Source organism: Lithobates pipiens, unplaced genomic scaffold (genome assembly GCF_037356315.1).
Source record: "Lithobates pipiens isolate NorthernLeopardFrog02 unplaced genomic scaffold, aLitPip1_a1.2 Scaffold_23, whole genome shotgun sequence".
NCBI classification, from domain to species: Eukaryota; Metazoa; Chordata; class Amphibia; order Anura; family Ranidae; genus Lithobates; species Lithobates pipiens.
In genome coordinates, this window is record NW_027507785.1 from 332,997,043 (window position 1) to 333,017,974 (window position 20,932).

Here is a 20,932-nt window from a genome sequence, read left to right on the forward strand (position 1 = left end):
CACAGTCCAGGCTCACACAAGGCTGCTATGTTTTCCTGTCTGTCTGTGAGGGGGGGCAGTCTGCTTTCCCCTCCCCCTGCAGCTTCTGGCTCAGCCCACCCAGTGACTGAGACCTGACCGCAGGGTGGTCCGCGGAGGAGGGGAGCTCCGAGCTCTTAGTGTCCATCTGCTGGCCGATGGCGGCCGCGGTGCACTCGTTTAGAGACGAGCATGTCCTGAAAGCTCCCTCGGCATAGGCGGCCTTCATGCTCTGAACGGACTCGGACCTTGAAATATCGGACCTCTTCTGCGTGTTCTCCCACTTTCCCGACTGGTGGCCGGCCTCTTTGGCTCCCGGCACGGCGAGCTTCACCGGTCCCAGGACACTTGTGGCCATCGGTGTGGCGGGAGAAGCAGCTCCGTCACCTAGCGCCACCGCGGTCTCGCCAGGATCGAGTAAAGTGCGTTGCGTTTCGGGTCCCCGGTCACCGGCAGTTGTCAAATATTGCACGTTTGCAGCTGGGCAGGGGGTGGAAGGGGCGGGGCACAGGGTGGCAGGGGCGGGGCAGTGTAGCGCATCAGTCTGTGAAGTGGCTGCAGAAGGTGTGGGGGCGATCTCAGGAACACCAGCCTGAGGGCACACGGGCACCTCTATCTTAATGGAGTCTACGGGGAGGGCAACGCCAGGCTGCATCCCCGCACTCAGCGGACTGTCACAGCGGCTCAGTTCATGGAGTGGTTTCGCGGGCACGTGCGGACCTTCGTGGGCCTGACTGGCATTGTGCTTTAGAGTTGCGGCTTGAGCAGCAGACGTCAGGTAAGACTCCGGGAGTGTTCTAGACTTACACTCTGACAGCTTAGGACAGGATAAGTTGGGGGTAAGGGTGCCGGGCGCTTTTGATTCGCTTCTACTCCGGGAGACGAGAAGCAGATAGGAGTCGCTGTCGCTTCTGCTCTTGCGTCGGGTCTGGAAGGAATCTTTCTCATCGCTAAATCCAGAACCCGAATCCTGGTCCGTCCTGAAGGACAGCCTCCTCCCGTCCTGACTATCCTCCGAGCCGTCATCCGTCTCGTCCTCGGAGGAATCCACTTCCCGGATAGCCTCCTGTTTCTGCAGAGACTCCCTCCTCTCCACCCTGTCTTGGCGAATCGCCCCGAGCTTTCTCGACGACGGCTTGTGCAGCGTCCCTTTCTCCGCGATCCCCGCCTTTCCTCCGCTGCTCTCGCTCAGGGACTCGGGCAGACATTGCAGGCTCAGGTCCCTCTGCAGGATCTCCTTCTTGAAGTCGGAGTGAGAGATGTCCAGACTGTGTTTCCGGGAGGAAGCCAGCTTCTTCTCCGAGGACAGCGAGCCCGACAACTTCTCCGCAGACTGGACCCTCTTCAGCAGCGGAGAACGGGGGGGCTCGGCGCTCTTCGGTCGGGAGATCTGGCGGACCAGGGGCGGGGAAGAATGCAGCTTCACCGGGAAGGATTGCATGAGGTTGCAGTTGCCCAAGCCGTGCCCCGGTAGAGGAGAGGGGGAGCGCTGGGGTGAGGTGGACTGAGACGTGGGGGATGGTGTATGTGCCAGAGGGGACAGTGGTATATTCCCTGCAGATTTTCTCCGAGGGGAGCGGTATTGCCGTTGCAGCTTCGGGGCCAGTCCGTGCAGAGAGCTGGGCCGGATGTGTCCAGAGCTGGCCGGGGAATTGGGAACGCTGGAGCTCGGAGAGCTGCTCTGGGAGGAGTTCCCGGCCACTGAGGAAAGAAGTGAGAAAAAAACAAATTTTAGATTCTGCCATTTACTAAACCGGAGAGCATAAAAAAAAAAAAAAGTCTATGTATAGACAAAGCATTCATATTTTTTGGATAGGAACCCCAATCAGGTTGTTTTTTGCAATCTGTGGGGATTTCCCTTCATTTCCTGTTCTGGAAACAAAACAGGAAGTGAGTAAATCTTTAACCACTTCCCGACCAGCGCACGACGATGTACGTCGACAGAATGGCACGGGCAGGCATATTGGCGTACAGGTACGTCCAATATTCAATGCCGCCCTGCCATCGGGAGCGCGCCATCGGGAGCGCGCCGCCGGTGGCGCGCTCCCGCGCTGGTCGGGACCCCCGTGAGTCCAGTCGCGGGACCCGCGGACTCGATCGCCGCGGGCATCCCCGCGATCGTCTCACGGAGCGGCCGAATGGAGAAAATGCCGATTAAACAGCATTTCTCCATTCTGCCTAGCAACTAGTGACGCTGATCTCTGCTCCATGTGATTGGAGCAGAGATCAGTGTTCACTAAATGAAAGCCCAACCCCCCCACAGTGAGTAACACACCCCTAGGAACACTTAACCCCTACACTGCCACCCACTGGTTAACCCTTTCACTGCCAGTGTCATTTACACAGGAATCACTGCATTTATATAGCACTGATTACTGTATAAATGACAATGGTCTGAAAAATGTGTCAAAATGTCCGATGGGTCCCCCACAATGTCGCAGTCACAATAAAAATCGCTGATCGCCGCCATTACTAGTAAAAAAAAAAAATAATAAAAAATTATTAATAAAAATGCTATAAAACTATCCCTATTTTGTAAACGCTATAACTTTTGCGCAAACCAATCAATAATCGCTTATTGCGATTTTTTTTTACCAAAAATATGTAGAAGAATACGTATCGGCCTAAACTGAGGGAAAAAAATGTTTTTTTATATATTTTTGGGGGATATTTATTATAACAAAAAGTAAAAAATGATGCGTTTTTTTTCAAAATTGTCGCTCTATTTTTGTTTATAGCGCAAAAAATAAAAACCGCAGAGGTGATCAAATACCACCAAAAGAAAGCTCTATTTGTGGGAAAAAAGGACGTCAATTTTGTTTGGGAGCCACGTCGCACGACCGCGCAATTGTCAGTTAAAGCGACACAGTGCCGAATCGCAAAAAGTGGTCTGGTCTTTGACCAGCAAAATGGTCCGGTCTGCAAGTGGTTAAAAAAAAAAAAAAAACACAATCTTGAACAGGTGTGCCCCCCTTCGTATGAACAACAGATCAGTCTCCTCGCCTCTGACAGCATGGAGGTCTGTCTGTTTACGACAGATCTCTGTTCTGTCTGTGTGGAGCGATCGCTGGTGCCTGGCAGTCAGAGCAACCGCCGGGAACCCGCATCGGCTCCAGTGTTGCGCCGCGGCCACTCGCGCCACCCCTAGTGATCAAAAAACGAACCGATGTACAGTCAACCTGCCACAGTATAACTGCGGCGCCTGGTTGGGAAGGGGTTAAAAAATAAATAAAAAAAAAACCTTTACAATTACTTTAAGTATAAAGCCTAAAACATTTTTTTTTTTTTTTAAACACTTTAATGTTGGAAGACTTTAAAACGTATTCAGCAAAAAAATAAAACTTTCCAGACCAACAACCAATCATATCCCCGGGACAAGCCATAAATCAGGAAGAATCCCCGTTGTTCTTCCAACATTGGAAATGTGCAGTATGACCCTCACCTGAGTGGGCGGAGTCTGGCGTGGAGCGGTAGCTCTGGGTCGGGGATCGCGGGGACAGGACGTGAGTCGGAGATCCCGGTACGCTCTCCCCGGATGACAGCGAGCGGTTCAGGGAGGACAGGCTGCGGCTGGTGTGCAGAAGTGACGCTTGTTTTGTGATCTTCCGAAACAGCGAACTTTTCTTCTTACTGCTGTGAAGACGGACAAATCGTCAAAGGAAATTCTAAAAAGTCTAAATAAATAGATCCTAAAAACATTTCTACTAATTCTCACAATGATCTTTCCTGACATCAGACAGGCCACACAGACAGCCAGGCCCCAACCCCCCGGACACCACAGAAAGACAGCAGGCCCCCCCTGGTCACCACAGACAGGCCCCCCCCCCCCCGGTCACCACAGACAGGCCCCCCCCCCGGTCACCACAGACAGGGCCCTCCCGCATGGACACCACAGACAGATGGCCTCCCCACCCCCCCGGTCACCACAGACAGATGGCCTCCCCACCCCCCCGGTTACCACAGACAGATGCCGCCCCCGCCCCCCGGTCACCACAGACAGGGCCCCCCCTGGACACTACGGAAAGACAGCCCCCCCATGGACACCACAGAAAGACAGCCCCCCCCCCCATGGACACCACAGAAAGACAGGCCCCTCCCCCCCATGGACGCCACGGAAAGACAGGCCCCCCCCCCCCGGTCACCACAGACAGATGCCGCCCCCGCCCCCCCGGTCACCACAGACAGGGCCCCCCCTGGTCACTACGGAAAGACAGCCCCCCCATGGACACCACAGAAAGACAGCCCCCCCCCCCCATGGACACCACAGAAAGACAGCCCCCCCCCCCCATGGACACCACAGAAAGACAGCCCCCCCCCCCCCATGGACACCACAGAAAGACAGCCCCCCCCCCCCCATGGACACCACAGAAAGACAGCCCCCCCCCCATGGACACCACAGAAAGACAGCCCCCCCCCCCCATGGACACCACAGAAAGACAGCCCCCCCCCCATGGACACCACAGAAAGACAGCCCCCCCCCCCCATGGACACCACAGAAAGACAGCCCCCCCCCCCATGGACACCACGGAAAGACAGGCCCCTCCCCCCATGGACACCACGGAAAGACAGGCCCCTCCCCCCATGGACACCACGGAAAGACAGGCCCCTCCCCCCCATGGACACCACGGAAAGACAGGCCCCTCCCCCCATGAACACCACGGAAAGACAGCCCCCCCCCCCCCCCATGAACACCACGGAAAGACAGCCCCCCCCCCCCCATGAACACCACGGAAAGACAGCCCCCCCCCCCATGAACACCACGGAAAGACAGGCCCCTCCCCCCATGAACACCACGGAAAGACAGCCCCCCCCCCCCCCCCGGACACCACAGACAGGCTGTGACGGTAGAACCCGCATTTACCTCTCTTGCCCGTCTTTGCTTTTACTCTTCTTGTTGCGGCGAGCCATTTTAGATTTGTGACTGGACTTCCTCGCCGGCCCGACTTTTATCGAAGTGTTCTCAAAAGGAGTGGTGGATATGGAGACTTTATTGCCGCTCTGGAATACGTAATCAGATTTCATGTTATCAATACAATAATCAGAGAATACAATTTTCACATTGCATGACCGGGGGGGTGGGGGGGGGGGGGGGATGGGGTAGGAATACTAAATAATCTTTTCAATATTTAAAGGGATTCTAAAGTTTGTCATTTTTTTTCTTTGATAAACATGTTCTACTTACCCTGCTGCTCTGTAATGGTTTTGCACAGAGCAGCCCCAATAATAATCTTTTTGGGTCCCCTGCTGGCGCTCCTGGCTCCTCCCCACTGTCAAATGCCCCCAGCAGCAAGCCTCTTGCTATGGGGGGCATACTCCTGAGCCACGATCCTGAGCTCCTCCCTCTCGCCTCATTGGCTCATTTGCAGTGATTGACAGCAGCAGGAGCCAATGGCTCCCGGTGCTGTATGGGCCAATAAGGAGGGAGAGAGATGGGAGAGTCGCTGCTCTTATGCACATCGCTGGATGGACATGGGGCTCAGGTAAGTATAAAGGGGGGCTGGGGGGAGAACTTCACTCAGAAGGTTTTTTTCCCTTAATGCATTGAATGAAGGTGAAAAACCTTCTGCCTTTTAGAAGAATTTGAAGGCATTCAGTGACAGACGTGGTGAAAACATCAGGAGCCGCCGACTGTCCAAACACACAACAGATACCCTTTAATAATAGAAGTAGTAGGAAGCCGCATTACGAGTACCAGACCAAAAACGAGCCCAAGAAAACGAATTGTACATCAGATGACCATATACAACAGCCAACGCGGGCCAGGTCTGAACCATTTCCTTTCATCGGGGGTTTGCGTGTGAAAAGTATCCTTGAAGGGTCTCAAAGTGGCAAAGCGAGTCGAGCGTATGTCGCTAAATTTATTTTGGACGCTTTATTATACACACCAACTCATTTTGCTACTCCTTTCCAGTATAAATTTAAGCTCCGATGAAAAAGGGGTTGTTCAGATCCCCGAAACGCATTGGTTGTATTCAATCATCTGTTGAATGATTACACAGGACCCCCTTCTCACGCACACCCCTCCCCCCCCGGCAGTAATCACCCATTCTGAGCCCTGGTATAGCCGTCTCATGGCTCCAGTGCTTAGAAATCCTTCCTGCTCTATCCTCCTCTTCCTTCCTGCTGACAGGATGGGCCGCCCATGTGACTGACCATGCGACTGCGCTGACCAATTAGAATGCTCCTAAACGTACCTCCTGACAGGGTACGTTTAGGAGATTAAGCTCCTGGGAATTACTAAGTCACGGAGCTGAGAGGCGGCTATACCAGGGCTCAGAACGGGCGACTGCCGCCGTTCAGGTCAGCGGCACGGGACGGGGGAGAGCGCGAGGTGGGGGTCCTACCGTGTAAATTCACCTTACAGATTTTTCTCTGTGAAGGTGAACTCACCATTTAAACAAACATGTCATACTTACCTGTACCTCTGTTCCCACAGAGCAGCCCCGATTCTCCTTCTCTGTTCCCTCGCCAACGCTCTTGGGCACCCCCCCCGCCCCCCCACCCATCAAGTCTCCACCATAGCTAGCCGCCACCCCCCTTCGCACTGGCTGTGATTTGTCAGCAGCAGGAGCCAATGCTGTGCTTGAACCAATGAGGAGGGTCATGCACAGTGCTGGATCAAGAATGGGCTCAGGTAGGTAAATAGGAAGGGGAGCTGCATGCAGAAGGTTCTTTACCTAAATGCAGAGAATGAATGAAAGTATAAAACCTTAAAGAGGAAGTAAACCCTGATGAGTTTACTTCCTCTTTTTTTCCCTGCAAAGGTAAAGCATAATGGACTACTATGCATCGCATCGCATCGCGTAGTAGCCCATTATGTGTCACTTACCTGACACAGGAGCCAGCGAAGTCGCCGCTGTCCCCTGTAGTCCGCCGCATCCATCTTGCTGGTGGCGTCTCGCAGCTCCGCCGCTGTCATTCGGCGAAGCCGCGATGACGTCACTCCCGCGCACGGGAGTCGACAAATGTGGCAGCTTCATTCTTGGAACTGCCGCGCTCAGTGCGCATGCGCCGTAGACAGCTGTGCCCGTTTTCGGGCAAATATCTCCTAAAGCATATAGGTTTGCTTGGACCTACAGGTAAGCCTTAATCTAGGCTCACCTGTAGGTCAAAGGGGTTTGTAAGGGTTTACAACCACTTTAAGCATCTAGAACCAGTTTAGTGCTATAAAAGGTTGCCCCCCCCCCCACCCCCCCCGGATTTATATGAATAACAAAGACAAAATCCACACAGCACCGTGTCTATCGGTCATCCCACCAACGTATGGAAAGCTCTTCTATGGTTCGCGACACTGTCCTACCTTCAGGATCAGCTCCACAACCTCTGTATGGACCAATCCATGGACGGGCTCCCCGTTGACATGAGTGATGAGATCACCTTCTCGCAGTCCAGCCTCGTTTGCCGGACCGTCCTCTTCCACATGCTGGAATTGAAGATGGCTTATTAGAAAGGGAAGGCGCGATATTATTATACAGGATTTATACAGTTGATATGCAGACATGTTCTGATTGGCTACATTTGCTGTACTCCCAATAGTTTAACCACTTCTCGACCAGCCGCCGTTGTCATACTGCGGCAGGGCGGCTCCATACCGCAAAATTGGCGTACCGCTGCACAGCAGGGGAGCCGATACGCGTGATCAGCGGCCGCAATGTCCACTGGCCACCCTTGTTCGCTCCACAGAGAGCCAGAACGGGGATTTGTCAATGTAAACAAACAGATCCCTGTTCTGTCAGGGGAGTGCAGAGCGATCGTCTGTTCCTAGTGATCAGGAACAGCGATCTCTCCCCTTTTCCAGTCAGTCTCTCTCCCCCCCCCCCCCCCCCACCCTAGTGAGAAACACCTCCCCAGGGAACACTTAACGCCTTGATCGCCCCCCCCTAGTATTAACCCCTTCCCTGCCAGTGACATTTATACAGTAATCAGTGGCTATTTTTAGCTCTGATCGCTGTATAAATGCAAATGGTCCCAAAAAAAGTGTCAAAAGTGTCTTATCCGCCCACCGCAATGCCCCAGTTCTGCTAAAAAAAAAAAAAAAAAAAAAAAAAAAATCGCTGATCACCCCCATTACTAGTAAAAAAAATAAAATCAGTCATACGCTTATTGTGATTTTTTTTTTTTTTAACCAAAAATATATAGAAGTATACATATTGGCCTAAACTGAGGAAAAACATTTTTTGGGGGATATTAGGGCAAAAAGTAAAAAATATTTTTTTTTCAAAATTGTCGGGTTTTTTTTTGTTTATAGCTCAAAAAAATAAAAACCACAGAGGGGATCAAATACCACCAAAAGAAAGCTCTATTTGTGGTAAATGAAGAACGTCAATTTTGTTTGGGTACAACGTCGCACGACCTCGCAACTGTCAGTTAAATTGATGCAGTGCCGCAACACAAAAAATGGCCTGGTCATTAAGGGGGGAAAATCTTCCGGTCCTTAAAGTGGTTGTAAACCCTTACAAACCACTTTGACCTACAGGTAAGCCTAGATTAAGGCTTACCTGTAGGTCCAAGCAATATCTCCTAAACCTATATGGTTTAGGAGATATTTGCCCGAAAACGGGCACCGCTGTCTACGGCGCATGCGCTGTAGACAGCGGCGCGCAGGCGCACTGAGCGCGGCATGCGTGTCGGCTCCCGTGCGCAAGCGCGGGAGTGACGTCGTCGCGGCTTCGCCAAATGACAGCGGCGGAGCTGCGAGACGCCACCAGCAAGATGGACGCGGCGGACTACAGGGGACAGCGGCGACTTCGCTGGCTCCTGTGTCAGGTAAGTGACACATAATGGGCTACTATGCGATGCGATGCGATGCATAGTAGTCCATTATGCTTTGCCTTTGCAGGGAATGAAAGAGGAAGTAACACCCATCAGGGTTTACTTCCTCTTTAAGTGGTTAAAGGATCAGGTCACCTTTGGTTGTATTTAGGGTGTAACATGTAACCAAACAGCACCCTGCCTGCACCCCCACTGTGACAATGGGCAGGGGATCCTCTTCCCACAACCGCTGTCAAAATTGAAAAGCAATGCGGCAGCCTGCGGGGCTCCGCCCTCATGGCTGGATCATTCATTTGCAATTTCCTGCGATTGAATGAACTACAAGTACTGTCTGCCATTGCAGCAGATGGCTTGTAGTTCTCAGTGCATCACGGGTGCAATACTTTACAGGCTGCAGGGCAAAAAAAAAAGAAGTGCATTTTTATTTTTTACCTGCAAAAAGATGTGCATTTATTTTTTTTTATTTTTTTTTTAAAAAGGTGAACTTAGCCCTGAACCTCCTGTCCCAGGAGGTTCAGGGCTAAGTTCACTTTTTGTAAAAAAAAAAATAAAAATAAAAAAAATCACTGATACGGATATAAGAGCAGTGAAGAAATTCAACCAAAATAACCACAACTTCGAATGATTACATATTCAGTTATAGAGCTGTGGGAAGATAAATGGTTTTAACTACAGAAATCTATACTGCGGAGACCAGACGAGTCCACTAGACCAAGGGGGTTGTCACCCAGGGTAGCGCAAAGAGTCCCTAGCGGTGCAGCGGCAAAATGGCATATAGCCCAATATAGTCATATCATACTCTTAATATTTGTGTACAGAGAGAAGGGAGGGCACTCATCACCCCGCACCTCCTCCCAGCTCCCTCCTCCTCCTCGCTCTTATCTGTACTCTTGCTGGCAAGACTGAAAGCTGTGCAAGACGCCCGCCTGTGTCCTGCCAACTAGTGATGTCATCGGTTGCTAAGGGCAGGACGGGCAGCTTGACAACTACTTTCAGTTTTGCCATCAAGAGTACAGATATCAGTGTAGAGGAGGAGAGAGCCGGGAGGAGGTGCGGGGTAAACTCTTCTTCCATTAGATTTAAACCCTGAAGGAGGGGGGTTGGAGTCTTTGAGACCCCAAAACACAATGGCTTTTCTGTGTTTTTGAACCAAAACTAAAACATTTTTGGCGCTCCCATTGGACGTTACGCACCGGTCTTTAAATATGGTGCCCCGATTTTTTTGTTCGAGAAGGGCCTCACCAAGTCCATTGCGCCTTACCTCAATCTGACTGATCTATAGAGACTTTAAAGTCAGAGCCTCATTGTTGAAGGAGTGGAAAAGGCGCACTCACCCAGACCATGTGATGTACGGTGTAGATGTCACTGTCCCCCATGTACACACGGATGGCTCTCAGAGTGAAGCCGTACTTCTTTCCGGCACGGTGAATGAGAATTGGCGGTTTGAGGTGGGAGACGGCGGGGGAGAAGTCACGGCTCGGGGAGGAGTCCCGGGATGACGGGTTGGAGGACAGAGAACGCGGGGACATGGGACTGGCCAGAGGAGAACACATGTGGTGATCTGTGCAGAGGAAAGACTTTATTAGTACAGAACAGCCATAGGAAATGTTCATCTATCAATATTTCTGTACTTGCTGCACATCAATTACATATATACACTTACATCCAATATATATATTTCAAGTACTTATATAGCGCAGTCAATTTTATATATATATATATATATATATATATATATATATATATATATATATATATATATATATATATATATATATATATATATATATATTTTTTTTTTTTTACTTTCTGTATTCTACCTATATATCCCCCCCCCCAGTCTCTCTCCGCCATTCACCCTATTAGCTCACTCTCCATCTTTCTCTCACCCAGTGGCGGCTGGTGCTCAAAATTTTTGGGGGCCGGCCACAAATTTTTTTGAAAGAAAATCATCAATTGCAGTCTCTATGCCCATCAAACACAGCCACTGTGCCCTTGAATACCCTCAGTGTGACCCCCCCCCCCCCAACCACCGTCTGCCCGGCACATACCCCGTCTTGGTGGGGCAGCAGGTGACAGCGTAGAGCGGAGTCCTTATATAGCGCCGTCAATTATATACATTCTGACTCCATCTGTATTCTACCTATATATCCACCCCCCCTCCTCTCTCTCCCCTTATTCTTTCTCCGCCTTCTCTCACCCCATTATCTCTCTCTCTCACCCAGTGGCGGCTGGTGCTCAAATATTTTTTTTTGGCGGGGCCCCCCAAACATTTTTTGAAAGAAAATTGCAGCCACTGTGCCCATCAAACGCAGCCAGTGTGCCCATCAATGCCCCCAGTGTGACCCCCCCCCCCCCCCCGACTGCCTGGCACATAAGCTGTCTTGGTGGGGCAGCGGGTGACAGCGTCGAGCAGGGTCTTTCATGCGCCTCCTGCCGTCTTCATTTCCCGTCCTCTCCTCCTGACAGGCGTTCAATAGTGGCGCCTGTCATTTCAGCCAATCAGGTGACAGATAAAAGACCAAGCACCTGAGTGGCGGTTTAGTGTTAGGAATGTGATTATTCATTCGCTTTCTAGGAATGTGAATATTCATTCGCTTTCCAACACCGCTGAGTGGCCTGCGAGCGTCCAGCATGGCGCTCGCAGGTCACTTTTTTTTGACGCCTATTAGAGCCTATGGCCTACGGCTCTAATCAGGTGCTTCAAAAACAACCCCCTCCCGCCGTTGTAATTCAAGCACCCAAAAAGGGGCTGGGAGCCTGAGCAGGGGGTGGTAGCAGCGGCCATAGATGCAATGCATGAATCTATTGATGATAGAGAGGATGGCAGGAGAGGGGGGGCAGCGGCTGTGCGTCCTTATGGATGCACCTTCACTGCTCACACCATTATCTCTCTCTCTCTCCCGAGCCCCCCCACTCTCACGCTCTATATATATTTTGCCCCCCTCTCTCTATATTCTATCCATCCTCTCCCTATAGATATATGATATATAATATATCTCCATTTTCTCACTTCCTATAGATATCCATAGTCTCGTCCTCTATCTCGCTCTAAATCCATCCTTGATGGAAATCTATTCCCCAAAACATAACAGCGATCGTTCCTGGAATGCATGGCGTACCGGAGGGGATCATCAGGGACAGCGCTGTGGCAGATGCAGATTTGATCACTTTATTGATGGGTCGGGAAGTGCGTTTCTCTCCAGAGTCCCCGGACAGCAGCCGATGACGCGCTCTTCTCACAGCCAGGTCACTGATGGCCTTTGGGGAGGTGAAGTCAGAGTCCGTGCCGGCGATGTGCGTGCTCTGATCGGAGAAGTCGACCGTGCTGCCCGCTGCAGATCACACAAAATCGAAGTCAGTAAATATAGTAATCAGAACGGCTTGTGATGGAAGGCTGAATCACAACTAGCTGCATGGTGACGCGTTTCACCCCAGAGGTGGGCTTCGTCAGAGATTAGAGCACAGGCAGCACTTCTAGTGTACACATCTGGAACAATAAAGTTTTCTGAAAAGGATGACAACATGCGGCCAGTCTTTGCGATTCAGCCTTCTATGGGGAGTATGGACAAGCACCAGCCTGCCTGCACCTGCTCTCCTTTTTTCGTTTCCCTACTTGTAATAGAAGCTGCAATTGTTGCACACCCCCAAGGCCCCACACTGGGTGTGAACCAGCAAGGCCTCAGTTCTACCACAAGCCGTCTCACACCTCTAGGGTGAGAGAGAGAGAGATATGTGGCCTTGGATTTAGAGAAGGGCAGCTTCTATCAGAGGTTTCTAACAAAAACGTAGAAAATAAAGTAGATGAGATATTTGACACCCCCTTAAATGCCGGAGGCCGGCCGCTCAGTGCTGGGCGATTACCTGTCAGGGTGGTGGAGGTGCTGATGTTACTGGAGGTAGAGGATGGAGTATTCGCCCCCAGATCTTCATCCAGTTTCAGTTCTCGCTCCACAGGCTGCGCAGATCCCTCATGGGAGGAAGTCGGCGTTGATGCAGTTTCATGCAGGGCTGCTTTCTTCTGCGAGCGGAGTTCCTCTTCAGTGGAGATAGCGAAGCGCGGCATGTCGATAAGAGTGGAGCAGCGCCTGCGCACCGTCAGCGGCGGGCTGGAGTCGCTCTCGGTGTGGGACGACTCTGAGGCAGAGAGACGTTTCCGGAGACTAAAAAGAGAAGAGAAGGATGGAGATGGCGGTTCTGACTACAGGAAGCGGAGAGGAAACACACACGTTAGACGAACGGCCGGCAGCGCGTGAAAGTGACTGAACTATACGCGGTGCCCGCATCACCCACATGGTTCATTCGCCCACCCCTCCCGACAACTAGGACAGGAAGAGTCTGATTGGGTGACACAGGCATTGAAAATAGTTCTCATTGCAGACACTTTTATAAACGGCATAGGGAAGGGGGAGGGGAGGGGGGGGGCATTATGATTATTATGCAATCTTTGTAGCCTTTTAAGAAAAATCAATAGCAAAATTGTTATTCTTACCAACACGTATACAGTGCCCAGGTTCCCGGCTTTCCGGCCTATAGGAGTTACAAATGATCTACCATCCTGCGACTGGTGAATGCAGAGCGCCTATAATGACCACTATCAGTGTGATTGGGAATGTTCCTTTTAGCCATCAGCACAGCTACCTGGTAACTGCCAATTATTTCACTTGAGCTATTATATAAAGAGATCCAGAGGAATGAACAGTCAGGCTCAGGTCACACTTATGATGTGGGGTGGCTAAAAGGTGCAAAGGTCCCAAATCATACAGATTAGGATTAGGGGGGTTATAGTGTAGGGCTAAAGGGTACAGCTAGGAGGATAGATTTAGGAGGCAGGGTTTGGGGGTTAAAGGGTAGGGTTAAGGGATAGGAATTAGAAGGTAGGGTTATGGGTTAGAGTGGGAGGGTTGGGTTAAAGGTTAGGGTTAGAGAGTTGGGTTAGGGGGCTAGAGTTAGAGGGTAAGGTTGGGGTTAGAGAGATTACTATTATATGGCAGGGTTAGGGTTAAGTTTTTTTGTTAGAATAGATTAGGGTTAGAGGGTAAATTTAGGGGGTTAGAGTTGGAGGGTGGCATTAGAAGATTAGAATTAGAGGGCAGGGCTAGGGTTAGAAGGTTTGTGTTAGAATGGGTTAGAGCAGTGGTCTCCAAACTGCAGCCCGGGGGCCAGATGTGGCCCTTCACTTGCCTCTATCTGGCCCTTAGGGCACTATTCCACCAACTGACACCAATGATGGAGCATGATTCTTCTCATAGATGTCAACAATGGGGCACTATTACTCCCATTAAAACCAATGAAGGGGCATTTACTACTTCCACTGGCTACAGTCTGGCCCCCCTAACGCCTGAAGGACAGTAAACTGGCCCTTTGCTTAAAACGTTTGGAGACCCCTGGGTCAGAGGGTAGAGTTTAGGGGGGTTAGAGTTGGAGGGCAGCCTTAGGAGATCAGAATTAGAGGGCAGTGTTAGAATGGGTTAGAGGGTAGGAGATTAGAATTATTGCACTGTCCTGCAGCACTCATGGCACAAGTGGAAATGGGTGAGAGTTTCTCTTCCATGTCCCACCATTAATAGCATCATGAGTGTGGCATGGGCCTCAGTGATAACTGAGATACAATTTGGAAAACTTTGCAGACATTTTTTTTTATATATATATATTAAAAACCCTCCTCGTGTTTCTGGCTGTTATAAGGGAAACTTCTAGAGAGTTTCTATTCTTTCCTAAACTGGGGTGGTTCTGATGTCATGCCATGTCTCTGAGCCGTCATGCCATGTCTCTCTGAGCCGTCATGCCATGTCTCCCTGAGCCGTCATGCCATGTCTCCCTGAGCCGTCATGCCATGTCTCCCTGAGCCGTCATGCCATGTCTCCCTGAGCCGTCATGCCATGTCTCCCTGAGCCGTCATGCCATGTCTCCCTGAGCCGTCATGCCATGTCTCCCTGAGCCGTCATGCCATGTCTCCCTGAGCCGACATGCCATGTCTCCCTGAGCCGACATGCCATGTCTCCCTGAGCCGTCATGCCATGTCTCCCTGAGCCGTCATGCCATGTCTCCCTGAGCCGTCATGCCATGTCTCCCTGAGCCGTCATGCCATGTCTCTCTGTGCCGTCATGCCATGTCTCTCTGAGCAGTCATGCCATGTCTCTCTGAGCAGTCATGCCATGTCTCCCTGAGCCGACATGCCATGTCTCTCTGAGCCGTCATGCCATGTCTCTGAGCCGACATGCCATGTCTCCCTGAGCCGACATGCCATGTCTCTCTGAGCCGTCATGCCATGTCTCTCTGTGCCGTCATGCCATGTCTCTCTGTGCCGTCATGCCATGTCTCTCTGTGCCGTCATGCCATGTCTCTCTGTGCCGTCATGCCATGTCTCTCTGTGCCGACATGCCATGTCTCCCTGAGCCGACATGCCATGTCTCCCTGAGCCGACATGCCATGTCTCCCTGAGCCGACATGCCATGTCTCCCTGAGCCGACATGCCATGTCTCTCTGAGCCGTCATGCCATGTCTCTCTGAGCCGTCATGCCATGTCTCTCTGTGCCGTCATGCCATGTCTCTCTGTGCCGTCATGCCATGTCTCTCTGTGATGCGATGGGAAGATACAGGAACTCCGGAGGAATATTTACATTTCTGGCGATCCGATGATCCAGGTTCGGTCTCTGCTCTTCAGTCCTCCTAAGTTGTCTAACTTGTCGTCCTTCTCCTCGCTCAGGCTGCGCTTTGTGGGTGGGGGAGTTCTCTCTTCATGAATGGACAGGCGCTCCATGCTGCTGTATACCTGGAAATAGGCCGAGACAACTGGATAAGAAACCTAAAAGGGCACCAAGATGGCCAGAAAGTAGCAGAAACTTCAATTCCTGACCCATGCTCTGCGCCTCATACTGAAGTCCCCATTTCCAGATCTATCTACAGACTGAGGGAGCCACAACAGGTGCTGATATCTTGGAGCACTGAATGGATGTACAGAGGGCTGATCCCATTTATGATATTGGGGACAGATATACAACAGTTATAACAAAACCTATGGAACAGAATGGATCCTCTTCACCCACATTAACCTGGCAGATATTTTTTTATGGAAATTTAAAAACAAAAATGTTTTTGTGCATAAGACATATAAACGGTCTCATTCCAGCAGATGACAATTTCCAAACTACGTGTATACATCAATGGGGAAAGCAGAAGTTTGTCAGCTCAGTACCTAGCCTTTTACACTAGGTGGTGCTGTTGTCCTACAATTTCCCCTTAATTAGAAGTCTGAAATGTTTTGTACAATCTGACCTATAGAAACTTGAGGAAAGAATCCTGTCTGTACTACCAGATCCCAGCTCTATGGTACAAGATCCCCCTGTGACTGTCTATTTTACCAGATCCCAGCTCTATGGTACACATAATCTTAATTACTGTCTATACTACCAGATCCCAGCACTATGGTACACAATCCTCCTGGCTGACTATACTACCAAATCCCAGCTCTATATACATGATCCCCCTTACTGTATATAGTACCAGATCCAATCTCTATGGTACACAATCTCCCTGTGACTGTCTATACTTCCAGATCCCAGCTCCATGGTACACAATCCCCCTTACCTTTTATACTAGCAGGTCCCAGCTTTATGGTACACAATCCCCCTGTGACTGTCTATACTAGCAGATCCCAGCTCTATGGTACACAATCTCCTGTACGATCTATACTACCAGATCCCAGCTTTCTGCTCTATGGCACATGTTCCCCTGACTGGCCCTTAAGGTTAGCAGCTCTCAGTTCTTTCCTCCATCTCAGGCTCTACTCTGAAGGTGGAGGCAACGTGATATGGTTACCTTGCTGTATCGGGGTGAACAGGAAGAAAACTGTTTGATCTCCAAGCGATCCTCATCATTTGTGTCATCCTCCTCCTCAGAGTCCAAATGCTGATACCTCTCTGAGCGAGCTGTGCAAGCAAACACAAAACAAAGATGAGAAGAAGCAGGACAGGCGACACCTCGGGGCACAGGACAGGCGACACCTCGGGGCACCGGACAGGCGACACCTCGGGGCACCGGACAGGCGACACCTCGGGGCACCGGACAGGCGACACCTCGGGGCACCGGACAGGCGACACCTCGGGGCACCGGACAGGCGACACCTCGGGGCACCGGACAGGCGACACCTCGGGGCACCGGACAGGCGACACCTCGGGGCACCGGACAGGCGACACCGGACAGGCGACACCTCGGGGCACCGGACAGGCGACACCTCGGGGCACCGGACAGGCGACACCTCGGGGCACCGGACAGGCGACACCTCAGGGCACAGGACAAGCGACATCTTAAAGCACAGGACAGGCGACACCGCAGGGCACAGGACAGGTGACATCTTAGTACACAGGAAGGCTACTTGGATTGCTTAGTACAGAAGGATCCTTAAGGATTCACATTAGGTGAAAGTGAGAATCAATGGTTCATTTCTGGGCTACAATCTACAAACTGCATAGGGTCAGAACTTACAGATATCCGCTGGAAAGATTTCTGACCACACAGATAAATACAGCTTACGCTGACCATGGAATGTCAGAGATCCTACTAGGAGCAATGAGTGGAGACATATCCTTCTGTCCTACCATGAGCCCTCGGAAGAGATCCTATGAGTGATAAGCAGGAACATATCCATCTATCCCACCATCAGCCCCAGGACCTGCCACAATCCACACATAGAACTTTAGAAGAGTCGGACCAGAAGCCACTTCCATGGAAATTCCCAGCAGATGTTCCCCCCTCCAGCAGGGCAGCAATAGCCTGATATTCACAACTAAAGCTTCAAACCATGAACGTTTGTTATATACCAGCTGTCTGCAGCTAGCCTTTGTTTGGGGGGGGGGGGGGGTATTCAGCAGTAATGACCCGCATATAAGGGAAGGAAGTCTTACTGTCAAAGTAACTGGTGTCATCCTCAGATTCCAGCTGTGGAATGAACTCCGCTTTCTGGCGCAGAAGCCCATTCCAGTCCAGAGGCTTGAAGAATCGGTGCTGCTTCACCTCAAAGGCTCCACCTAGGAAAAACCCATCACAGACAAAGTGACTGGTTACTATAACATATAATACTGGTCAATTATATATAATACTGACTGAGAAACGGCATGTTCCTACGATAGGATATGAGCACGGCACGCACCTGTACCCATTCTTTCCAGGGGGTTTTGGCTGAGAAGTCTGGAGATGATATCCTGGGCATCGGTTGGCAGAGCATCCTCTCCGTCTGGCCAGGAAATCTCATCTGGAATGGAGGGAACAATTCCAAATAAACAGAAGCAGAGAACATCCATGCCAGCAGTGTGTGGTCTGGAATCATCATTCACCGTAGATCCCTAATCTTGGCACTGATGGGAGGGAGTACATAGAGTATGGGATGTATGGAATGGAGCCGGGGTGCCATCTGACATTAGAAGCATGGAACAATTATTATCCAAAGTCTCCTCACACCACAATCCATGTTCTGAAATTCATGTTAAACGTGTGTTCTCACTAAGTTGTAAAGCAATGGCTGACATTATGGGACACATGAAGACACCTAATGGCACCCACAATGTTAAACTGCATCAATTTGTGGCTCCCTGTACCTCATAGATTGAATCCACTACCTCTATTTCAGAACCATGGAATATAGAGTTTCCCCCTTTTGTGGATATAATATCATCCATTCTTCTGAGGAAGCTTTCCTGCAAGACTTTGGAGGGTGTCTGTGGGAATTTGTGCCCATTTGTGAGCTCAGATGTTGGATGAGAAGACCTAGCTCACACGTTGGGCCCCACATTGGGTGCCAAAGGGGGGAAAAAAAAAGCCCGGCTTGAAGCTGAAATTGAAAATCACCTCAAAGGTGTTCAGTAGGGTTAAGGTTAGGGCTCTGTGCAGGACACTCACGTTTCTCCACACCAAACTGGTCAACCCATGTCTTTATGGAGCTGGTTCACACTGGTCAACCCATGCCTTTGTGGAGCTGGTCCACACTGGTCAACCCATGCCTTTATGGAGCTGGTCCACACTGGTCAACCCATGCCTTTATGGAGCTGGTCCACACTGGTCAACCCATGCCTTTATGGAGCTGGTCCACACTGGTCAACCCATGCCTTTATGGAGCTGGTCCACACTGGTCAACCCATGCCTTTATGGAGCTGGTCCACCCATGCCTTTATGGAGCTGGTCCACACTGGTCAACCCATGCCTTTATGGAGCTGGTCCACACTGGTCAACCCATGCCTTTATGCAGCTGGTCCACACTGGTCAACCCATGCCTTTATGCAGCTGGTCCACAATGGTCAACCCATGCCTTTATGCAGCTGGTCCACACTGGTCAACCCATGCCTTTATGGAGCTGGTCCACACTGGTCAACCCATGTCTTTATGGACCTGGCCAACACTGGTCAACCCATGTCTTTATGGACCTGGCCAACACTGGTCAACCCATGTCTTTTTGGAGCTGGTCCACACTGGTCAACCCATGTCTTTATGGACCTGGCCAACACTGGTCAACCCATGTCTTTTTGGAGCTGGTCCACACTGGTCAACCCATGTCTTTATGGAGCTGGTCCACACTGGTCAACCCATGTCTTTATGGAGCTGGTCCACACTGGTCAACCCATGTCTTTATGGAGCTGGTCCACACTGGTCAACCCATGTCTTTATGGAGCTGGTCCACACTGGTCAACCCATGTCTTTATGGAGCTGGTCCACACTGGTCAACCCATGTCTTTTTGGAGCTGGTCCACACTGGTCAACCCATGTCTTTATGGACCTGGCCAACACTGGTCAACCCATGTCTTTTTGGAGCTGGTCCACACTGGTCAACCCATGTCTTTATGGAGCTGGTCCACACTGGTCAACCCATGTCTTTATGGAGCTGGTCCACCCATGTCTTTATGGAGCTGGTCCACACTTGTCAACCCATGTCTTTATGGAGCTGGTCCACACTGGTCAACCCATGTCTTTATGGACCTGGCCAACACTGGTCAACCCATGTCTTTATGGAGCTGGTCCACACTTGTCAACCCATGTCTTTATGGACCTGGCCAACACTGGTCAACCCATGTCTTTTTGGAGCTGGTCCACACTGGTCAACCCATGTCTTTATGGACCTGGCCAACACTGGTCAACCCATGTCTTTTTGGAGCTGGTCCACACTGGTCAACCCATGTCTTTATGGAGCTGGTCCACACTGGTCAACCCATGTCTTTATGGAGCTGGTCCACACTGGTCAACCCATGTCTTTATGGAGCTGGTCCACACTGGTCAACCCATGTCTTTATGGAGCTGGTCCACACTGGTCAACCCATGTCTTTATGGAGCTGGTCCACACTTGTCAACCCATGTCTTTATGGAGCTGGTCCACACTGGTCAACCCATGTCTTTATGGAGCTGGTCCACACTTGTCAACCCATGTTTTTATGGAGCTGGTCCACACTTGTCAACCCATGTCTTTATGGACCTGGCCAACACTGGTCAACCCATGTCTTTTTGGAGCTGGTCCACACTGGTCAACCCATGTCTTTATGGACCTGGCCAACACTGGTCAACCCATGTCTTTTTTGAGCTGGTCCACACTGGTCAACCCATGTCTTTATGGACCTGGCCAACACTGGTCAACCCATGTCTTTTTGGAGCTGGTCCACACTGGTCAACCCATGTCTTTTTGGAGCTGGTCCACACTGGTCAACCCATGTCTTTATGGAGCTGGTCCACACTGGTCAACCCATGTCTTTATGGAGCTGGTCCACACTGGTCAACCCATGTCTTTATGGAGCTGGTCCACACTGGTCAACCCATGTCTTTATGGAGCTGGTCCACACTGGTCAACCCATGTCTTTATGGAGCTGGTCCACACTTGTCAACCCATGTCTTTATGGAGCTGGTCCACACTTGTCAACCCATGTCTTTATGGAGCTGGTCCACACTGGTCAACCCATGCCTTTATGGAGCTGGTCCAAACTGGTCGACCCATGCCTTTATGGAGCTGGTCCAAACTGGTCGACCCATGTCTTTATGGAGCTGGTCCAAACTGGTCGACCCATGTCTTTATGGAGCTGGTCTGAACTGGCAAACTCATGTCATTATGGAGCTGGTCAACCCTACTTAAGCCATGTCTTTATAAACCTGGTCCAAACTGGTCAAG

The 20,932-nt window shown here is 50.8% G+C and overlaps 1 protein-coding gene across 1 annotated transcript in view; it reads right to left on the bottom strand.

Annotated features, from left to right (window-relative positions):
* MAST2 (microtubule associated serine/threonine kinase 2) overlaps positions 1 to 20,932 on the bottom strand; it is a gene marked incomplete at its 3' end in the record, with an annotated part of 122,762 nt that continues 101,830 nt past the window's right edge. The window contains 11 exon segments of the mRNA XM_077450736.1: positions 1 to 1,719; positions 3,461 to 3,651; positions 4,880 to 5,016; positions 7,319 to 7,441; positions 10,125 to 10,351; positions 11,913 to 12,125; positions 12,655 to 12,953; positions 15,414 to 15,565; positions 16,612 to 16,721; positions 17,697 to 17,819; positions 17,942 to 18,043. Coding sequence (XP_077306862.1) covers positions 26 to 1,719; positions 3,461 to 3,651; positions 4,880 to 5,016; positions 7,319 to 7,441; positions 10,125 to 10,351; positions 11,913 to 12,125; positions 12,655 to 12,953; positions 15,414 to 15,565; positions 16,612 to 16,721; positions 17,697 to 17,819; positions 17,942 to 18,043 — 3,371 coding nt within the window.